The 24085-nt window shown below is 40.6% G+C and overlaps 1 protein-coding gene and 1 pseudogene across 2 annotated transcripts in view; one reads left to right on the top strand and one right to left on the bottom strand.

Moving 5' to 3' along the window:
- ACER3 (alkaline ceramidase 3) overlaps window positions 1-23196 on the bottom strand; it is a 200511-nt gene extending 177315 nt beyond the window's left edge. The window contains exon 1 of the mRNA XM_081238778.1: window positions 22988-23196. Coding sequence (XP_081094904.1) covers window positions 22988-23090 — 103 coding nt within the window. The 5' untranslated portion in view covers window positions 23091-23196. The remainder of the gene's footprint in view (window positions 1-22987) is intronic.
- LOC308619970 (metallothionein-1A-like) lies at window positions 12251-12432 on the top strand (annotated as a pseudogene). The gene has a single exon. The product of its transcript is annotated as a metallothionein-1A-like (transcript).
- Window positions 23197-24085: the final 889 nt, after the last annotated feature.

Below are 24085 nucleotides of genomic sequence, written 5' to 3'. Positions count from 1 at the left end.
ATACAAGGGAACTCACATGAGTTTACAAGCCAGAAAAGAGTGGCATGATATAATTAAAGTGATGAAAGGGAAGAACCTACAACCAAGATTACTCTACTTGGCAAGGATCTCATTCAGATTCGATGGAGAAATCAAAAGCTTTACAGACAAGCAAAAGCTAAGAGAATTCAGCACCACCAAACCAGCTCTACAACAAATGCTAAAGGAACTTCTCTAAGTAGGAAACATAAGAGAAGAAAAGGACCTACAAAAGCAAACCCAAAACAATTAAGAAAATGGTAATAGGAACATACATATTGATAATTACCTCAAACGTGAATGGATTAAATGCTCCAATCAATAGACACAGGCTTGCTGAACGGATACAAAAACAAGACCCATGTATATGCTGTCTACAAGAGACCCACTTCAGACCGAGGGACACATAGAGATTGAAAGTGAGGGGATGGAAAAAGGTATGCCGTGCAAATGGAAATCAAAAGAAAGCTGGAGTAGCAATACTCATATCAGATAAAACAGACTTTAAAATAAAGACTATTACAAGAGACAAGGAAGGACACTACATAATGATCAAGGGATCAATCCAAGAAGAAGATATAACAATTATATATGCACCCAACACAGAAGCACCTCAATATCATAAGGCAACTGCTAACAGCTATAAAGGAGGAAATCGACAGTAACACAGTAACAGGGGGGGCCTTTAATGCCTCAGTTACACCAATGGACAGATCATCCAAAATGAAAATAAAAAAAGGAAACAGAAGCTTAAAATGACAGAAGGAACCAGATAGATTCAATTGATATTTATAGGACATTCCACCCAAAAACAGCAGATTACACTTTCTTCTCAAGTGCGCACAGAATATTCTCCAGGATGGATCACATCTTGGGTCACAAATCAAGCCTCAGTAAATTTAAGAAAATTGAAATCATATCCAGCCTCTTTTCTGACCACAACGCTATGAGATTACAAATGAATTACAGGGGAAAAAACATAGAAAACACAAACACATGGAGGCTAAACAATACGTTACTAAATAACCAAGAGATCACTGAAGAAATCAAAGAGGAAATCAAAAAGAACCTACAGACAAATGACAATGAAAACACGATGATCCAAAACCTATGGGATCCAAAACCTATGCAGCAAAAGCAGTTCTAAAAGGGAAGTTTATAGCTATACAAGCCTAACTCAAGAAACAAGAAAAATCTCAAATAAACAATCTAACCTTACACCTAAAGGAACTAGAGAAAGAAGAACAAACAAAACCCAAAGTTAGCAGAAGGAAAGAAATCATAAAGATCAGAGAAGAAATAAATGAAATAGAAACAAAGAAAGCAATAGCAAAGATCAATAAAACGGAAAGCTGGTTCTGAGAAGATAAACAAAATTGATAAAGCATTAGCCAGACACATCAACAAAAAGAGGACTCAAATCAATAAAATTAAAAATGAAAAACGAGAACTTACAACAGGCATCACAGAAGTACAAAGCATCCTAAGAGACTACTACAAGCAACTCTATGCCAATAAAATGGACAACCTGGAAGAAATGGACAAATTCTTAGAAAGGTATAAGCTTCCAAGACTAAACCAGGAAGAAACAGAAAATATGAACAGACCAATCGCAAGTAATGAAATTGAAACAGTGATTAAAAATCTTCTAAAAAACAGAAGTCCAGGACCAGATGGCTTCACAGGTGAATTCTATCAAACATTTAGAGAAGAGCTAACAACCTTCCTTCTCAAACTCTTCCAAAAAATTGTGGAGGAAGGAACACTCCCAAACTCATTCTATGAGGCCACCATCACCCTGATACCAAAACCAGACAAAGATACTACAAAAAAAGAAAATTACAGACTAATATCACTGATGAATATAGATGCAGAAATCCTCAACAAAATACTAGCAAACAGAATCCAACAACACATTAAAAGGATCATACACCATGATCAAGTGGGATTTATCCCAGGGATGCAAGGATTCTTCAGTATAGGCAAATCAATCAATGTGATACACCATATTAACAAATTGAAGAAGAAAAACCATATGATCATCTCAATAGATGCAGAAAAAGCTTTTGACAAAATTCAACACCCATTTATGATAAAAACTATCCAGAAAGTGGGCATAGAAGGAACCTACCACAACGAAAAAAGGCCATATATGACAAACCCACAGCCAACATCATTCTCAATGGTGAAAAACTGAAAGCATTTCCTCTAAGATCAGGAACGAGACAAGGATGTCCACTCTCACCACCATTATTCAACATAGTTTTGGAAGTCCTGGCCACAGCAATCAGAAAAGAAAAAGAAATAAAAGGAATACAAATTGGAAAAGAAGAAGTAAAACTGTCACCGTTTGCAGATGACATGATACTATACATAGAGAATCCTAAAGATGACACCAGAAAACTACTAGAGCTAATCAAAGCATTTGGTAAAGTGGCAGGATACAAAATTAATGCACAGAAATCTCTTGCAGTCCTATACACTAATGATGAAAAATCTGAAAGTGAAATTAAGAAAACACTCCCATTTACCACTGCAACAAAAAGAATAAAATACCTAGGAATAAACCTACCTAGGGAGACAAAAGACCTGTATGCAGAAAACTATAAGACACTGATGAAAGAAATTAAAGATGATACCAACAGATGGAGAGATATACCATATTCTTGGATTGGAAGAATCAATATTGTGAAAATGACTACACTACCCAAAGCAGTCTACAGATTCAATGCAATCCCTATCAAATTACCAATGGCATATTTTACAGAACTAGAACAAAAAAATCTTAAAATTTGTATGGAGACACAAAAGACCCCGAATAGCCAAAGCAGACTTGAGGGAAAAAAAAACGGAGCTGGAGGAATCAGACTCCCTGATTTCAGACTATACTACAAAGCTACAGTCATCAAGACAATATGGGACTGGCACAAAAACAGAAATATAGATCAATGGAACAAGACAGAAAGCCCAGAGATAAACCCATGCACCTATGGTCAACTAATCTATGACAAAGGAGGCAAGTATATACAATGGAGAAAAGCAGTCTCTTCAATAAGTGGTGCTGGGAAAACTGGACAGCTACATGTAAAAGAATGAAATTAGGACACTCTCTAACACCATACACAAAAATAAACTCAAAATGGATTTGAGACCTAAATGTAAGACCGGACATTATAAAACTCTTAGAGGAAAACATAGGAAGAACACTGTTTGACATAAATCACAGCAAGATCTTTTTTGATCCACCTCCTGGAGTAATGGAAATAAAAACAAAAATAAACAAATGGGAGCTAATGAAACTTCAAAGCTTTTGCACAGCAAAGGAAACCATAAACAAGATGAAAAGACAACCCTCAGAATGGGAGAAAATATTTGCAAACGAAGCAACGGACAAAGGATTAATCTCCAAAATATATAAACAGCTCATGTAGCTCAATATTAAAAAAACAAACAACCCAATCCAAAAATTGGCAGAAGACCTAAATAGACTTTTCTCCAAAGAAGACATACAGATGGCCAAGAAGCACATGAAAAGCTGCTCAACATCACTAATTATTAGAGAAATGCAAATCAAAACTACAATGAGGGGTTTCCCTGGTGGCGCAGTGGTTGAGAGTCCGCCTGCCAATGCAGGGGACACGGGTTTGTGTCCCGATCCGGGAAGATCCGACACACCGTGGAGTGGCTAGGCCCATGAGCCAGGGCCTCTGGGCCTGCGCGTCCAGACCTGTGCTCCGCAACGGGAGAGGCCACAATAGTGAGAGGCCCACGTACCGCCAAAAAAAAAAAAAAAAAAAAAAAACTACAATGAGGTATCACCTTACACCAGTTAGAATGGGCATCACCAGAAAATCTACAAACAACAAATGCGGGAGAGGGTGTGGGGAAAAGGGAACCCTCTTGCACTGATTGTGGAAATGTAAATTGATACAGCCACTCTGGAAAACCATATGGAGGTTCCTTAAAAAACTAAAAATAGAATTACTATATGATCCAGCAATCCCACTACTGGGCATATACCCAGAGAAAACCATAATTCAAAAAGACACATGCACCCCAATGTTCATTGCAGTACTATTTACAATAGCCAGGTCATGGAAGCAACCTAAATGCCCATCGACAGATGAATGGATAAAGAAGATGTGGTACATATATACAATGGAATATTACTCAGCCATAAAAAGGAACGAAATTGGGTCATTTGTAGAGTCATAGATGGATCTAGAGACTGTCATACAGAGTGAAGGAAGTCAGAAATAGAAAAACAAATATCTTTTATTAACGCATATATGTGGAACCTAGAAAAATAGTACAGATGAACCGGTTTGCAGGGCAGAAATTGAGACACAGATGTAGAGAACAAACGTATGGACACCAAGGGGGAAAGTGGCGGGGGGTAGCGGTGTGATGAATTTGGTGATTGGGATTGACATGTATACACTGATGTGTATAAAACTGATGACTAATAAGGACCTGCTGTATAAAAAAATAAATTAAATTAAATTAAAAAATTTTTTAAAAAGAAGTCAGACTAGACCAGAAAGAAAAAAAGAAAAGAAAGGGAGAGAGAGAGAGAGCGCCAACTATAAGCAACTACAAGAAGAGCACTTTAAATGTAAAGATACAGAGAGATTAAAATTAACAGGATAAAAAAGAAGTGCTATGCCAATGCAAATTATAAGAAAGATGAATGGCTACATTAATATCAGGCAAAATAGACTTCAGAACATAGGATACTGCCAGAGAAAAAGGAGGACATTTCATAATGATAAAGGGTGAATACCTCAAGACTACATGACAATCCTGAAGTGTACATGCCTAAGAATGTAGCATCAAAACATATATGAATAGAAAGGAGATATAGAAAAATATACTACTAAAGTTGTAGTATAGTATTGGTGATTCCAATACTCTTCTTAATAATTAACAGAAACAGACAGAAATATCACTAAATATACAGAAGACTTGAACAACACTAGCAACCAATTTGACCTATTATAGAATACTACATGCATAAACAGCAGAATATATATCCTTTTCAAATCCGTGTGGAACATTCACCAAGTAAAACACGTGAAGAGCCATAAAAGAAGCCAATTAGTTTAAAAGAATTTAAATTAAAAATATGTTTGAGGGACTTCAGTGGTGGTCCAGTGGTTAAGAATCCAGCTTCCGGGCTTCCCTGGTGGCGCAGTGGTTGAGAGTCCGCCTGCCGATGCAGGGGACACGGGTTAGTGCCCCGGTCCGGGAAGATCCCACATGCCGCGGAGCGGCTGGGCCCGTGAGCCATGGCCGCTGAGCCTGCGCGTCCGGAGCCTGTGCTCCACAACAGGAGAGGCCACAACAATGAGAGGCCCGCGTACCGCAAAAAAAAAAAAAAGAATCCAGTCTCCAATGCAGCGGACGTGGGTTCAATCCCTGGTCGGGGAACTAAGATCCCACATGCCGCAGGGCAATTAAGCCCGCGCACCGCAGCTACCGAGCCCACACACTGCAACTAGAGAAGCCCATGCACTGCAACGAAGAGCCCACACGACACAACCAGAGAAAGAAGCCCGCATATCGCAACTAAGACCCAACACAGCCAAAAGTTAAATAAATAAATAAATACTTTTTTAAAAAATAAAAATGTTTTCTGAACATAATGAAATTAAACTAGAAATCACTAACAAAAAGATACCTTGCAAATTCCAAATATTTGGTAATTAGACAACACACTTCTATATAACCTATAGTTTATTTCTACTTCCCCTGTGATTTCTTCTTTAACCTATGGGTCATGTAAAAGAAATCACAGGAAGAATGGAAATAAAGCATATTAAAATGTGTTGACACATAGCTATAGAGTGCTAAGAGTGAAATTTATAACTATAAATGATTCTAATTTTTTAAAATAAGGTCTAAAATTAGTGTTCTAAGCTTCTATCTCATGAAACTAAAAAATTAATAAATTGAATAAAAAATAAGTAAAAGAAAAAAGAATAGAATAAGAAAAAAGTAGAGAAAATTAACATAGCAAGAAGTTGTACCTCTGACATGATTAATAACATTTAATAAACCACTAAGATGATCAACAAAAAAAGAGAGAATACACAAATTACCAATATGAGGAATGAAAGAGCAGAGATCACCTTAGAGTCTACAGACATTAAAAGACCAATAAGAGAACATCAGAAAATTCAGCAATTTACATAAAATAAATTTCTTGAAAAAGACAACCTATAAAAAACTGACAAAAGAAACATAATGGAAAACAAAATTATAGACCAGTCTCTCTCATGAACAAAGATACAAAATCCTTAACAAAAATACAGTTGACCCTTGAGCAACACTGGGGTTAGGGAAGCCAACCCTCCAAGCAGTTGAAAATCTGAGCATAACTTTATAGTGCGCACTGTGCACCCACGGGCTCCATATCAGTGGGTTCAACCAACCATGGATCATGTAGTACTGTAGCACATATTCACTGAAAAAAAATCCCTGTATAAGTGGACTTGCACAGTTCAAACCCATGTTGTTCAAGGGACAACTGTACTGGCAAATCAAACCCAGATATAGATTTATAGATATAGATATGGATATGGATATGGACACGGACATAGAGATAGAGATGGAAAGATAGAGATGCTAATACAGCATGTCCAAATGGGCCAGGAAAGCAAAATTGGTCCAACATTAAAAAATCAATCAATTGAATTCATCATATTAACAGAAAGGACAAAATCACTTCAATAGATATAGAATAATATTTGACAAAATTCAATACCCACTCATGATAAAACTCATGCAAGTCAGGAAAAGAAAAGAATTTCCTCAACCAAGAAGTCCTACAGGGGCTTCCCTGGTGGCGCAGTGGTTGACAGTCTGCCTGCCGATGCAGGGGACACCGGTTCGTGACCCGGTCTGGGAGGATCCCACATGCCGCGGAGCAGCTGGGCCCGTGAGCCATGGCCACTGAGCCTGCGCGTCCGGAGCCTGTGCTCCACAACAGGAGAGGCCACAACGGTGAGAGGCCCACGTACCGCAAAAAAAAAAGAAGTCCTACAAAAAATCTACAGCTTACCTAATAATAAAAAAGCCCATCATATCTAATAATAAAAGATTTAATGCTTTCCTCCTTAAATTAAAAAATAAAAATAAAAAAGGCAAGGCTGTTTGCTCATATCACTTCTACTCAACAATGTACTGGAAGGTCCTAGCCAGTACAGTATGGGAAGAAAAATAATGCATAAAGATTATTGAAATGGATGAAGTGAAACTTTCTATTCATAGATTACATGATTATTTACTTAGTGACAAAAAAATTAATAAGTTTAGCAAGGTAGACAATATAAAGATGATGACAAAAATCAATTTAAATATCTATGCTAGCAATAGAGAAACAATGAGAAAAATGAAATTTTAAAAATATAATGTATAAGAACATCAAAAAATATAAAGTACTTATGAAATAAATGTAACAAGATGTTTTAAGACCTCTACAATGAAAACTACTGAGAAAAATTAAAGGAGACCTACATAAATGGAGAAATATAACATGGTGGATTGTAAGACTCATATTTTTAAGATGTCTGTTTTCCCCAAGATGATTTATAGATATGATACAATCCCAGTAGGCTTTTAAAATAAAAATTGATGTATTATCTATTTTATATAACAGATTACCTCAAAACTTAGCAGCTTAAAACATCAGACATTTATTATCTCATATAATTTCTGAGAGTCAAAAATATGGAAGCAGTTCAGACTCAGGATCTCTCATGAGGATGCAGTCAAAATGTTGGCCAGCTCTAAAGTCATCTGAAGGCCTAAATGGAGCTGGAAGGTCAACTTTCGAGATGGCTAATTCACCTGTCTGTTGGCTGGAGGCCTCAGTTCTTCATCACATTCACCTTTCATGACATGAGGGCTGTCTTCCCCCAGAGTGAGTGATCCAAGAAAGAGGCCAAGAGGGAAGCAGTCATGCCTTTTATAACCTAGTATCCGAAGTTTCATCACATTACTTCTAATTTATTTTATTAGAAGCAAGGTACTAAATTTGGACCACACTCAAGGGGAAGGTAATTAAGTTCTACAGAGAAATAGAAAGTGCACATCTTTTAAAACCACCATAATAGACAAGCTGATTCAAAAATTTATATGAAAATGCATAAGACCTAAATATCCAAAACAATATTTTAAAAGAACCAAGTTGGAAGATTTATAGTAGTTGATTTCAAGCTCTACTATAAAGCTATATACATCAAGACTCTGTGGTAATGGCATAAGGATATGCAAATAGATCAACAGAGCAGAGAGCCCAGAAATAGACTTACATGTACAGCTCACTTATTTTTGACAAAGGAGCAAAAGCAATCCAATGGGGGAGGGAATGTTTTTTCAGCAAAAAACGCTGTACCAACTGGACGTGCATATGAGAAAAAAATAAACTTCAATCCCTACCTCACATCATATATACAATGAATTTGAGATGGATATAGACCTAAATATCAAGCTATAACTAAAAAACTTCTATAAGAGAATATGGGAAAATACCTTTATAATCTGAGGGTAGACAAAAGTTTCTAAATGGGATAAGGAAAGCAATAACTATAAAAAAAAAAAGATAAATTAGACTCCATAAAAATTTTAAACTTTCCCTCATTAAAAGATACTTTTTAGAAAATGAATAGACAAAACATAGACTGGGAGAAAACAGTCACCAAACATCCATCTGATAAAAGGACTTATGTCCAGGGCTTCCCTAGTGGCGCAGTGGTTGAGAGTCCGCCTGCCGAGGCAGGGGACATGGGTTTGTGCCCCGGTCCGGGAAGATCCCACATGCCACGGAGCGGCTAGGCCCGTGAGCCATGGCTGCTGAGCCTGCGCATCCGGAGCCTGTGCTCCGCAACGGGAGAGGCCACAACAGTGAGAGGCCCACGTACCGCAAAAAAAAAAAAAAAAAAGGACTTATGTCCAGAATATATAAGGAACCCTTGCAACTCAATAATAAAAAGACAACCCAGGGGCTTCCCTGGTGGCGCAGCAGTTGAGAATCTGCCTGCTAATGCAGGGGACACGGTTCTGAGCCCCGGTCCGGGAAGATCCCACATGCCGCGGAGCAACTAGGCCCGTGAGCCACAACTACTGAGCCTGCGCGTCTGGAGCCTGTGCTCCGCAAAAAGAGAGGCCGCGATAGCGAAGAGGCCAGCGCACCGCGATGAAGAGTGGCCCCCGCTTGCCACAACTAGAGAAAGCCCTCGCACAGAAACGAAGACCCAACACAGCCAAAAATAAACATAAAAATAAATAAATAAATAAATAAGATTTAAAAAAAAAAAAAAAAAAAACGACAACCCAGGCTTCCCTGGTGGCACAGTGGTTGAGAATCTGCCTGCCAACGCAGGGGACATGGGTTCAAGCCCCGGTCCAGGAAGATCCCACATGTCGTGGAGCAACTTAGCCCGTGAGCCACAACTACTGAGCCCGTGTGCCACAACTACTGAAGCCCACGCACCTAGAGCCTGTGCTCCGCAACAAGAGAAGCCAACGCAATGAGAAGCCCGCACACTGCAATGAAGAGTAGCCCCCGCTTGCCGCAACTAGAGAAAGTCCGCTCGCAGCAACGAAGACTCAACGCAGCCAAAAATAAAATTAATTTTAAAAATAAAAAATAAAAAGACAACCCAACTTTTTTTAATGGGCAAAAGATGTGAAAAGACAATATACAAAAGAAGATATATGAATATCCAAGAAGCACATGAAAATGTGCTCAGCATCTTCAGTTATCAGTAAATGCTAATTACAATCACAATGAGATGCCACTATACACATTCCAGAATGGATAAAATTAAAAAGCATGGCAGGGCCTCCCTGGTGGCGCAGTGGTTGAGAGTCCGCCTGCCGATGCAGGGGATGCAGGTTCGTGCCCCGGTCTGGGAGGATCCCATATGCCGCGGAGCGGCTGGGCCCGTGAGCCATGGCCGCTGGGCCTGCGCATCCGGAGCCTGTGCTCCGCAATGGGAGAGGCCACAACAGTGAGAGGCCCGCATACCGCAAAAAGAAAAAAAAAAAAAGCATGGCAATGCTAAATGTCCTTGAGTGTGTGCAGCACCCAAAACTTCCATGATGAGAATGAAAAGTTACATCACTTTGGAAAAAAGTCTTGCAGTCCCTTAAAAAACTAAACATAGGGCTTCCCTGGTGGCGCAGTGGTTGAGAGTCCGCCTGCCGGTGCAGGGGACGCGGGTTCGTGCCCCAGTCCGGGAAGATCCCACGTGCCGCGGAACAGCTGGGCCCGTGAGCCATGGCCGCTGAGCCTGTGCGTCCGGAGCCTGTGCTCCGCAACGGGAGAGGCCACAACAGTGAGAGGTCCGCGTGCCGCAAAAAAAAAAAAAAAAAAAAAAAGACTAGGAAATGAAACACTAAATTAAGGATAGTGGTTATCTCTGAAGAAAAAGAAAGAAGATGGGATGAGAGAAGGGCACATACGGGGCTAAATGTTTACCCAATGATGGCTGCTCTTAACCAAAGAATAGTCCTCCTTTATCAAGGTCACAATTCTCTTCAACTGTCAAGCTTTAAATTGGACATTCCTAGAAGAGTGAGAACAAAGAATATCCATTTGATTGGCAAGCCTAATTGAATCAACTCCAGTGATCAACAGATCAACAGAATATCAGACAACAAAGCCAGACTGCCCTCACATCTACTGTAAAAAAGCATGTGTGTACATGGGGACAACTTATGGAATGGGAGAAAATATCTGCAAACAATGCAACTGACAAGGACTTAATTTCCAAAATATATAAACAGCTCATACAACTCAATATCAAAAAAACAAACAACCCAATCAAAAAATGGGCAGAAGACCTAAATAGGTATTTCTCCAAAGAAGACATACAGATGGCCAATAGGCACATGAAAAGATGCTCAACATCACTAATTATTAGAGAAATGCAAATCAAAACTACAATGAGGTATCATCACCTCACACCAATCAGAATGGCCATCATCAAAAAGTCTACAAGTAATAAATGCTAGAGAGGGTGTGGAGGAAAAGGAACCCTCCTACACTGTTGGCGGGATTGCACAATAAATTGGTGCAGCCACTGCGGAGAACAGTATGGAGGTTCCTTAAAAACCTAAAAATAGGGTTACCATATAATCCAGAGTCTCACTCCTGGGCATATATCCAGAAAAGACAAAAACTACCACAATGTTCATAGCAGCACTATTTACAACAGCCAAGACATGGAAGTAACCTAAATGTCTATGTATTTACCTATGAGAAATGAAAATACATATCCACAAGAAGACCTGTACAAGAATGTATATCACCGCTTTATGGTTACCAAAACCTGAAAACAGCCAGGTGTCCATCAACAGGAAAATAGATAGACTATGTTATATTCATACAATGGAATACTAATTGGCAATAAAAAGGAACTACCAACACATGCAACAACATGAATATCAAAAATACTATGTGAGTGACTGAAAGAAGCCTGACACCAAATAGTAAATATTATATAATTCTACTCACATGCAGTCCTAGAATGAACAAATCTAATGTATGGTGAAGAAAAAAATCAGAACAGATAGTTGCCCTGGAGAGAAGGGGGAAGGTGAAGGTGAGAATTACAGGAAAGGGGCATGAGGAACTTTCATGTTTGACGGTAAAGTTCTCTATCTTGACAGGGGTTTTGGTTATGCATATAAATGCACTTCTTAAAATTCAGCAAATACACACACGATTTGTGCATTTACATTGAATACAAATTTTACATCCAAAGAAAAAACAGAGAATTGAACTTTAATGATATGTATATGTTGAAGTATTTAGAGGGAAAGTATACAGATGTTTGCAATTTACTTTAAAATGTATCAAAAAATAAAATGAATTGATAGAGAGGAATGGATAAATAGATATATGATAAAAAAGTACTGTATACTAAAACGTTATTGGTAGGATTTAGGCAATAGGTGAATGGATAATTACTGCAAAATTCTTCTAACTTTGCTGTACATGTGAAAATATTCATTAAAAAACGAGCTTTTCATGCCATATTTACTATTTGGCCTTTATCCTTCAGTCAATAGAGAGTCTTCAAATGGAAACAGAAGAAGCACCTAGTTCTGCAAGGAGTAATCAGTCAAGGTTTAAAGAGGTATCCACACACACGCCCCCCCACCGGACCGGTGAAGCGGCTTCGCCCCTTGCTTTGGACCTCGGGCCTCACTTCTCCTCCAGATGGGCCCCAAGTGCTCCTGCCCCACTGGCGGCTCCTCCAGCTGCGCTGGCTCCTGCACCTGCAAAGCCTGCAGATGCACCTCCTGCAAGAAGAGCTGCTGCTCCTGCTGCCCCCCGTGGGCTGCGCCAAGTGTGCCCAGGGCTGCGTCTGCAAAGGGGCCTCGGACAAGTGCAGCTGCTGATGTCGCGGAGAGCCTGCCCTGGGTGTCAACAGAGCAACCAGGACAAACCTGCATTTTACCATTTTTCATACAACCGGAACTGACGCTACATTCCTTTTTCTATGAAATATGTGAGTTGTAATAAAAGTTGTTGACTTTAAAAATAATAAAATAAAATAAAATAAAATAAAATAAAGAGGTATCCACTGACTGGGAATGCAGCTACAAATGACAAGGGAACAGCAGATGCAAAAGCAATCAGGTTAAGGTTGTGCGGCACACTAGGTACTCCAACTGACCTTTCCACTGAAAACATCTAAAAATTCTGGTATATTCACAAAATATTCAAATAAGTGAAACAAAGAAGGAAGAAAGGGAAGAGGGGTGAAGGGAGGGGAGGTCCACCAAGGTGAGGGGTCAGATAGGAGACCTCCCCAAATAAAGGTTTAACTTCCCTACCCCAATCCCTAAACTCAGTGTTTGCTCTTACGGCCTTTCAACTGTTTAAATGAGGCCCACTCACATTATTGAGGGTAAACTTCACTTAAAGTCAACTGACTGTAGTTGTTAACCACATTTACAAGATTCCTTCAGAGCAATACCTAGATCAGTATTTGATTAAGTAACTGGATACTATAGCCAAGCCAAGTTCACACATAAAACTAACCATCACAGATAAGAAGGCCACAACTATAACAAAGCAGTATTTATTTTTTAAACTTATTTTGACTAGATTCCAATTCGACTTTTATTGAGCACCTAGTGTTTGCCAGGCACTTCCCTGTGTGTTTTCACATGTATCATGCCATTTAATTCTCACAATCCTACCAAATATTCATTGTTCTCATTTTATAGAAAATAAACTGGTACAAAGAATGATTAAGTGATTTGTCCAAAGTCACAATGTTCAATGGAGCAAAGTTCAGAGAGGATTCTGATTCTGACTTCAAGTCATTATGTCAGGTACTTTCCCCACAGGAAAGCACGTAGGGTTTCATGTCACCATAAACTGCTTTTGCTGTCTCTTTTGGGCTCAATCATTTTTCTGGGTCCTAAAATGTTTCTTCATGCCCTTACTTTTTTTTTGGCTGCGTTGGGTCTTCACTGCTGCGCACGGGCTTTCTCCAGTTGTGGCGAGTGGGGGCTACTCTCCACTGTGGCGCGCGGGCTTCTCATTGCGGTGGCTTCTCTTGTTGCCGAGCACGGGCTCTAGGTGCGTGGGCTTCAGCAGTTGTGGCTCCCAGGCTCCAGAACACAGGCTCAGTAGCTGTGGCGCACGGGCCTAGTTGCTCTGCAGCACGTGGGATCCTCCCGGACCAGGGCTCGAACCCGTGTCACCTACATTGTCAGGCAGACTCCCAACCACTGACCCACCAGGGAAGCAGCCCTTACTTATTTTTTATAAAACACTCTCTGTTGCACTACCGAAAACTCTCCAGGTGAGTGTTTTTTTCTGCCCATTATGAAACAGTTGGCAAAGGAACAAGGGTAGAACCCCAAAATCAAACAAACAACTTAAAATTTCAACCTGAAATAATAGTGTACTGGACAAAACTTTAAATGTTTACTATTCTCTGTATTCCAGTTAGTAAAGTTGCCCAAATTACAATTTGAGGTATTTGTTCTCCTTATTTACCCATACATCAATTACCGTTCCATTAAAATAAGTAAATATGGACTTCTCTGGCGGTCCAGTGGTTAAGACTCTGCGCTTCCACTGCAGGGGGCATGGGTTCGATCCCTGGTTAGGGAACTAAGATCCCATATGCTGCACAGCGCAGCCAAAAAAAAAAAAGGAAATAAATCATTTCTTCCAACATGTGCTACCAAATGACAATTTTTCCTAGTTAAAATCTTGGATGACCTAGGTAAATGCTAAATCAAGATTAGACTTCAAACTGTACTTAGCCTTCAAGTACAGTAGTTTCTCCTAATCTGCGGTTTCACTCTCCAAGCTTTCAAATACCCATAGTCAACTGCAGTCTGAAAATATTACATGGAAAATTCCAGAAATAAACAATTCATAAGGTTTTAACTGTGCACCGTTCTGAGTAGCATAATGAATCTTGCACCGTCCTGCTCTGTCCCGCCTAGGATCCTCAACCATCAACATCATCTGCTCCTGACATCCAACCATCCACATCATTATGGCTCAGTGATCCAGGATCACCCAAAGCAAATGAATCTCCTTCTCTGCATAATCAGAAGTTAATAGTAGCCTAACACTAGGTCACAATACCTTCTCATCATGTAGGCATTTTATCATCTCAGATTATCACAACAATAAGGGTAAGTACAGTACAATAAGATATTTTGAGAGAGACCACATTCACATAACTTTTATTACAGTATATTGTTATAACTGTTCTATTTTATTATTAGCTGTTATTAATCTCTTATTGCGCTTAATTTATAAATTAAATTTTACCATAGGTATGTATGTATAGGCAAAAACACAGTATATACCGTTGACCCTTGAACAAAACAGGCTAGAACTGTGCAGATCCACTTACAACTAATTCCTAACTATAGACCAAAGTCTAAAAGATAGTTTGGTTTGAGCTTCGCTTAGGTATTGGGAACAAATGAAAAGTGTTTCTAAAATGAAAATGTAATATGTTCAATTTTAAATTCAATTTAGCTCATTACCCAGAACAATCATTTTCAAACTTCAGTTCACATACAGTATTTTTGGCCTGTTACTGCTGGGGGCAGGGTGAAGGAGGGGGTAGTGATCAACACCTAACTTGATTTTCAAGTTAGAAACCTAGGTTCCAGTACCAGCCCTGTGATCCTGAACAAGTCACTTATCCTTTTGAACCTGGTTCCTTACATACAAACAGTGATAACGCTTACACCCCATAGGAAAAAAAGAATTAACAGTGTTTTTTGAACTATAAAGTCTTGCTTCTCCAAGTATAATCTCCAGACCAACAGCAGTGGAGTCATCTGATAGCTTATAAGAAATGCAGAATCTAAGGCCACATTCCAGGCCTACTGTACTGGAATATGAATGTTAACAAGACCTCCAGGTAATTCACATGCACATTAAAATCTGAGCAGAACTACTATAAAGCACTCTACAGATGTTAGGTATCTTCACCATTAAAAAAATAGTTAATTAGGAGCTCTTGTTGTTCTGAGGAAGTCCTATGACCTGGTAACCCATTAACAATATGACATCAACAATATCTGACATCATCCTCCTCAGCTCTATTTCCCATACTGAAAACTACTGAATGTGGATTCTGGTCTAGGTTTCACAACTAATTGGCAATATAATCTTGAGCAAATCATGTCAACTCTCAAGGTCCTTCTCCTTACATGTAAAATGAGAAGGTTAGACCACTAGTTACCAACCTGAGGTCCCTGGACATACTGGTGTCTGAAAAAGTAGTAACGGAGGGAGGCAAGATAGTATGATAGTTAAGCGCATAGCTTTAGAATCAAATGGCCCTTGGGTCACTTAGGCTCTGCCACTTAATAGTGTTGACCTAGGGCAAGTTACTTAACCTTCTTAAACTTTAAAAGAGTTGTTATAAGGATTATAATAAGGGTTCGTATAAGATAATATACACATAGAGCTTTGCACATAGTGTCCCATAATGTTAGCTTTTATTATTTCTATTGGCTATTTTCAGTATCTCAAAAATCATATTTATCTGAAATAAGGCTGCAATGAAATTATTATGCTCTTTTGCTTTGGACTAGAATTATATCAATATATTAAGGTAATACATTACCTTATCTCATATATCTCATATGGATCAATACAGTGTAGTAACAGTGACTAGATCTCCTCTAATTGACAGTCACATGTGCCTCTGATTATTTGAAATGGGGATAAAGTACATTAATAATTACAATTTATGTAGAAACAATAAGTTACAATTTATATAAAAATAATAATAAATTCACGGAGCCCATGACAGAAAATAATAAAAGGCTTCTTTCTAATGAAAAAGTTAAAACAGACACTATGTCACCATATGATCCAGAAATTCCACTTTTGGGTTGAAGAGATATTTGTACACCCATGTCACAGCCTCACTATTCACTACAGCCAAGAGGTGGAAGCAACCCACGTGTCCATCAGTGGATGAATGGATAAGCAAAATGTAGTATATACATACAATGAAATATTATTCAGCCTTTGGAAAGAAGGACATTCTAACACATGCTACAAAATGCTACATAAGGACATTATGCTAAGTGAAATAAGCCAGTCACCAAAGAAAAAAACAAAAAAACAAAAAAAACCCACTGTTGATTCCACTTATATAAATTCATAGAGACAAAAAGCAGAAGATTGGTTGCCAGGGTCTGCAGGGGAGGAGGAAATACGGAGTTGTTAAATGGAAATGGAGTTTCAGTTTTATAAGATGAAAAGAGTTCTGGAGATTGGTTGCACAACAGTGTCAGTGTACTTAACACTACAGAACCGTACACTGAAAAATGGTTAAGACGGTAAATTTTATGTTATGTGTGTTTTTCCACAATGATTAATAAATAAATAAATACACAACCAACCAACCAGCTAGCTAGCTGGTATGGCAGTTCTTCCAGCACTAACACTGTAAAGCCTTTATGCTTTAAGTTTTTAATAAGCACCCCTTCCTCGCATTCCAAAGTACCATATACATATGTCCATCACAGTATCCGGAACAATTTACTGGCAGTCTCTGACTGTATAAATTAAATCTAAAGCGTTTGGTACACTAAATTTGACCCTTCATTTGGCCTTCATTCTTCAGTGGACTTACGGTGTTTCTGAGCTATGAGTCAGAGGCAGTGACGCTTGCTCATCAATAACCCTCAGGAAAAAGACTATCATCCTTAAGGTGACAGGATGTCACTCCACCAGCCCACAGAACCCCATGGCCAAACGAAGCCTGAAGCACGCTCACTTCCTTGAGGCTACTATTCAGAGAAGATAGTGGGAAGGGGCCTGAAAAAACGAAAGGAAAGGGGTGCAAGGAGGTACAAGCAGCTAGATGCCTTGAGTGGCATATGTGTACGGCAGGGGCAGCTGATTAAAGCCTCTCTAGTCTTGTGCTGCACTGGCAACGAAGGACAGACTCCTTTATCCCATCTAAGCAAATCCCATCATAAAGGTGTAAAGACTGAGGGTTGCCCTGCTTCCTTTCTGCCCAATTCCTATTAATAGGATGGGGAGAGGGGCAGCAAACCTGTGAGAAGAGACAACACCTACCTAGCTTGAATCATCCTAGCCCAAGGACAAAAGGGAGATAGCTAGATGGTCCTACCAGAAGTTACCATCCATTCTCCCCATCCATGCAAGTCCTACTAGCCAGGTTACCCCCTCAGACTGAAGTAGCTCCTATGAAACCCATAATTAGGATTTTAAAATATTTTTTAGCTTTCTGATAAATAAACCCTCCTTTATAATATATCAAATTTTAAACATTCTTCTTTCAAATACATTTTTAGGAATGCATTTCCCTTGAAAGTAGGAAATGCCTATTTGAATTTATCTGTTCATACCTCTACTGGCTTATTAGCTACCTTGAACAGAGAGACAGTCTTTGTATAGTTTTGTATTTTAAGTCAATGACAAAATAAGTTTTCAATAAATACTTGCTGAATAAATTAAATATTCTGAAAAAAAATTTAACCGGGTAATTCTCCCTTGAGGCCATAATTAAAACACAGAATTCCCTTCTGCTTCCCTTTAGGAAATATTTCTTCCATTAAAAACGACAGCACCTGAAATTCCACTTCCTGTGACAGTGTTTCTTTTTTTTTTTTTTTTTTTTTTTTTTTTTTTTTGCGGTACGCGGGCCTCTCACTGTTGTGGCCTCTCCCGTTGCGGGGCACAGGCTCCGGATGCGCAGGCTCAGCGGCCATGGCTCACGGGCCCAGCCGCTCCGCGGCATATGGGATCCTCCCAGACCGGGGCACGAACCCGTATCCCCTGCATCGGCAGGCGGACTCTCAACCACTGCGCCACCAGGGAGGCCCGACAGTGTTTCTTGGTAGAAAGAGTTGTCAGACCTATATTTGAATACCATTTCTGCCACTTAATAGCTGTATGACACTGAGCAAGTTACTTAACTTCTCTAAGACTCAGTTCCCTCACCTATAAAATGGGGATAACACCACCTATTTACTAGGAATGTTACTAGGATTAGAAATACACAAGCAGTCTTCACTTTGCAGAGTTCTAATATGCACAAATTTCAGTTACCACAGTTTCGTTAAACAATACCGATTCCCCAACAACACAATTCAAATTTCAGTTACCACAGTATATTAACTGTGAATAACTGAATACAGTACAAACTTCACTACTAGATCTTCAATCCACAAATGACTATGTAAATAATAGAAGCACATCACGATCGGTGACTAACCAAGTCACTTCTTTTAAAGTTTGTTGGTGGATTTGACAAAATAAATTGCAAAGGAACAACAATTAGGCCATTGGTGGACTCCTCATCAGTAACAGTAAAAGCCAGGATACAATGGAATAATATCTTAAAAGTGCTGACAGAAAAATATCTCTCTGCCTAAATTTCTAACTATAGATAAAAGACCAGGGCAAAGTCTGTTGGTGTTTAGTCACTGCACATCTGTTATTCAATTCATGTACAGACGGCAAAGCATGTAGCTAAGTTGCCTCCTTGTCTCCTGGTGATAAATGTATGCGACATGCTACAAAAATGGATAATTGAAAGGTGGAACAGGCCAACAATGATGAAAGTGCAGCAAAGAAACAAAAAGTAATAGTGTTAACGGGGTGGGGGAGAGATGGATTGGAAGTTTGGGATTAGTAGATGCAAACTATTATATAGAGAATGGATAAACAACAAGGTCCTACTGTACAGCACAGGGGACTATATTCAATATCCTGTGATAAACCATGATGGAAAAGAATATGAAAAAGAATGTATATATGTATAACCAAATCACTTTGCTTTACAGTAGAAATTAATACAACATTGTAAGTCAACTAAACTTCAATAAAATAAAATTTTTTTAAAAAGTAATAATGTTGGAAATAAAATCCCAATCAAACATAAACGGAGTTATAGAAGAATTAACTGACCATGACAATGTTGACCCTGTTGCCATTCGAGAGACTAGATATGCAGCCAGAGGAACTTAGTGAAGGCAAACTTATCGACACAAATGAAGAAAGTGGTTGTGAGAAAAGGATGAAGATGGAACAGAAGTGACACCAGCAAAAACTCTGCATTAAAGGAACTCTCAGAAATATTTCACAATATTGAAAGTGCAGAGAATGAAATGTTGGAACCTGATCTAAAGTTAGAAAGGAGCATGACAATCCACCAAGGCATAGAAAAAAATACTCATTCCATATCATAAGTTACATGACAAGAAGGCAAGTACTACTCAAATTACTCTAGATAAGTTCTTCTACAAATAAATAACATTTTAATTCTCAATGTTTTTACTGTTTTAAATTACAGCATACTAAATAAATATTAGTTTTAACATTTTTTTCATTTCTCCATATATTTATGACTAACAATAAGAGGATTTACAATGTTTGACAAAAGTGTGTAAAGGTCACGGAATACTCATAACTTTTCTCATTGATTATGAAGATCACTTTGCCAGGTTTTAACTTGCATGGTCATTTGTATTGTCCCATACTACCATGCAAAGTACCTGTAACTTCTGGCACATCAAGGCACTTAGTATTTCACAACTGAAGAGAAACTGGCTACCTTTTCCCATGATTCTTACAATCCACCCAAACAAAAAAGGAATATGAGCTCATCTTGGATGACGTTAAGAAGACAGCGTTTCAGGTTTTTCAGTGACTGAGAACTGTTGCCATCTTTACATGCAATTCCCCAAACTTGTCCTTAGATTACCCAAAACACACACACCCCAATGCTGAAAGACAGGCTTCATGAATAGTTATTCAATTTGTCATCTGTGATAGTATACTACTTCATGCTTGTCCTCATCCCCTGCAGGCAAGGGCAAAACAATGAATGTGTGATAGAAGTAATATGGTATAGTAGCTTTAGAGTCAGACCTCAACTTGAATACTACCTCTACCCCACTTTTTGCAACCTTAGATAAATTACTTGTTAGAGTTTCAATTTCCTAATCTGTGAAATAAGGATAATAATGCCTTCTTTTTGGAATTATAGTAAATATCGAAAAAGATAAGATATATGAAGTGCTTAGCAAAGTGTGGTACATAGTAAGCACTTAGATATAGCTATTATCACATTATTATTCTGAATATTTCTATCATTATTGTAAATATTATAACGATAATAAAGTTGCATTTGTTTTAAACACATTATTAATCAGCCTATTTTTCAAAGATCAAGTCTCTTACTCAAAGATATGATAGACACACACCACTTGCTGGGTGAGAAGGTTGACCTCAACCTCCAGATCATTTTCTCCCAAGGTACAAGTGCAAAGGGCTGCCAACACTCACTCATCCTGTTCTTGCAACCCCTGATTCCTATGTCAAAACCCTCCCTGCTGGCTACTCAGAGTTTCCTCTTCTGAGGTCATTAAGAACTAAAGCCATTTCCCATTTCTCAGAGCTATCTGTCAGAACAGTAGTATCTTGCTGTCTCATAACTCACATGACTTAACTGTCAGTTTTCTCTTTTGATTCTAATCCCAGTTTTCTCTTTTGATTCTAATTCTTCATTCTAAACTAAGAGTCATTATTACCTATATTGCCCATAAAGCTGCAAAGGACCTAAAGGCCAACTAAAGCCAACCTCTTTTCTCTACCAAACAATTAATTCCCGCTAAAATATCCATGTGAGTTGGTTGAGCAAGGTCTGTTTGAACACTTTCAGTGACAGAAAGCCCTCTACCTCTCAACAAATCAACCCATTCAATGATTATAACTTTAAAATTTTCCTTACGTTGAAGCAAAATCTCTCCCCTTACAGGCAGTTTCCACCCATAGGCTCTAATTCCACGTTGTGGAGAAATACAGAAAGCTTAACTGCTCTATATCACAGCCCATTCAACATTTTAAGAACCCTGAGTTTCACTCTTCCACATTACAAATTTCTAGTTCAGAAAGCACAATTTCAAGTCCCTTCTCTCGTGGACCTCCTCTGGACCATGTATGGGCTTGCCAACGTGATCTAACAGCAAACTGATAAAGCACTTCCTTTGCCAACATTTGAGCTGCTGAGTAATTATACTACGAATGACCCCTTTGCCCATATTCATCCATTACTATATAAAAATTATTAATTTAAGCTAGTAGTTCAGGAAAAGTAACTCTCAGCCTAAATCACAGTTTAAAGGGAATAGTACTAAAAGTCTTAAAAACTACCAAAAGAGTTCTTTTTTTTTTTAATCCTAGCCAATTATTGGCAATAAAGTAGGATCAGCTGGCATGAAAGTCTTGCCTCTTTCCTACAAAGCCAAACACATGTCTGGGACAAAGACCCAACAATGGGAAGGTTAGCTAAAAAAGAGTTTTGCTTCATGTCCTGAGAAAGTTGAGCCAATTAAAAGAAGGCAGTAATAGTGAGTCAAAAAATATTCTCTGTACCTTGCCAGAAGCAGGTACCTGAAGAAGGATCAAACGCTGTGCTCTCAAAACTTGACCACAGTAAACTACAGAAAAAGTGGCAGATTTTTCCTGTTCTTAGCCTGGAAGGAACAATCATCTGGGGAAACACACACACACACACGCGCGCGCGCGCGCGGCACCCTAAGGGGCAAGTCAGGGGCAGCAGCTGGAGGAGGATTCTTCCCCAAGTCCTCAGAAGAACCTTAACCTTCGTCAGGTAGTCGGAGAGGAGGCAGAGTGGAGTAGGGACTTGATCCCTTGTGCTCTTAGGAACCTGGCACGAGCCGGAAGGTACAGACTAGATGCTGTCTTCTACTCCTGGTGCAAGGAGATAGCTGAATGATCGTACTCAGAAAGGAGGTGATCGCTGGTACCCGAAGATATCCTGGGTGAGACTGGGCTGGGGGGTAAGGGTTGGGGGTCGGTATCTGAGACCGGGAAAACCGTTCCCTGGAGGTGACCGAAGGAGGACTCACAGGAACAGAGAACGAGGAAGGGAAAGACCGCGTTTTCACGTATTTGGGGGAAGACTGAGCTAGGACCTCTTCCCTTCTCCTGTGCCCTTGCGATGAAGGTGGTGGCAGCAACAGTAGGAGCAGGTGTCCCGGGCCCTCATTCAAATGAGCAGAGTCCCCCACTGTCCCAAGCTCTACTCGGGCTGCCCCCACTTGCCCCTCAGGCAGCGAAATCCCCATTCCCAACCCTGCCCCTCAGGCTTCCCCTAAGGTCCAGCAGGGGCTCTCCACATCTCTTCCGCCCCCCAACCTCGAGGCCCCCCTCAACCCGTCCAGACCGGCCCTCGTCACCCGCCACACTGGATTCCCCTAGCTGCTGCCTTCCTCCGCAGCATTCCCGTTCCTGTCCCCTGGCCCGGTCTCTCCACGCCACCTCCCCCGGCCAGGCCCCGTGCCTCCCCCGGCGGCCAGGTCCGCCCTCTCCCTTCCTCACGCGGCGTCTCCCCTTCAGACCGGCGCCCTCCCTCCCTCGCTCCCGCCTCAGGCCGGCACCCGCACTCACAGAACTCGGCAATGTACCAGGTCACCGCGTAGTTCTCCTCGCACCAGTCCAGTGTGGAGGTCGTGGGGCCCCAGTAGCCCTCGCGGTCTCCGGCCGGAGCCATAGCATGCGCCGCCGCCGCCGCCCAGGCACTCCGCTCGTTGCGCTCGGTTCCGCGGGTTCCCAGGCCGGTTCTGGCCCTGCTGGCGCGCTAGCCTTGCGCTCCACCCGCTCTCCCTCCCCCGAGGGGCGGGGCCCGGCGCCGTCAGAGACCCGCCCGGCCGGAGACCCCGCCCACCGCGGCCGGCGCAGGGCCCAGCCGGAGGGCGCCGGGACTGCCCTGCCCCCTCCTTCCCAGGGAAGGGGTGTGAGCTGGGCCACCGGCCCCGCCTCGACACGCCCTTGACTGTGGGTTGGGCGTTCCTGACATCCCCGAGGCTGTTTTCTATCTGGATGCTTGAGCTTGAATGTGTGTACGGGGGGGAGGGGGGCGGGGGGGTTGATTTTACTGCGGCAGGGGTGGGATGAAGGTTTCAATCAAGCCATGGCTTGATGAAACCAGTGCAGAGACGCACCTCAGTGTCTTTCTTCGGCCGCAGGCCTGAAAAGGAGCTCAGAAACCGAATACTCCCAGCCCCGCTGGGGACTCCCAGGAAATAATAATTTTCTGTTAAAGGTATAAGTGTCACCTGAGAACAAAGGGAAAGGGCAACAAACCCCGGATCGAGCAAAAAGAAGGGAGAGGGGGAACTTAGGGATCCTAAAAAACAGTGCAGCCAGAGCACTAAAGCAGAGTTCACCTGCTTCCGTTTGGGCTTCCAAGCTCAGAAGTTTCTACCTTCTAGCAATCTATAATTGTGTCCTACTCTTCAGGCAACCAACAGCCTCCCCTACTACCAGCCTCAAGACCCTAATACTTCACAGAGCTGCTGGAAGGATCTTTTTAAAACACAAATGCAACCGCCCCCTGCCCCTTGTATTCAGCTACACCAAACTCTTCCCTAGCTCAGAATGTGCAGGGCCCACTCCCATCTTCCTGCCTTTGCTCCTGCAGTTCAGCTGGGACTGCCTGCCTTCCTCTCTTCTCCATTTAGCTAATTTCCACTGGTCCTTTAGAAT

The sequence above is a fragment of the Mesoplodon bidens genome (assembly GCF_964165515.1).
Source record: "Mesoplodon bidens genome assembly, chromosome: 7".
NCBI lineage: Eukaryota > Metazoa > Chordata > Mammalia > Artiodactyla > Ziphiidae > Mesoplodon > Mesoplodon bidens.
The sequence above is the reverse complement of the archived record's forward strand: the minus strand, read 5'-3'. Positions and strand labels throughout refer to the sequence as shown.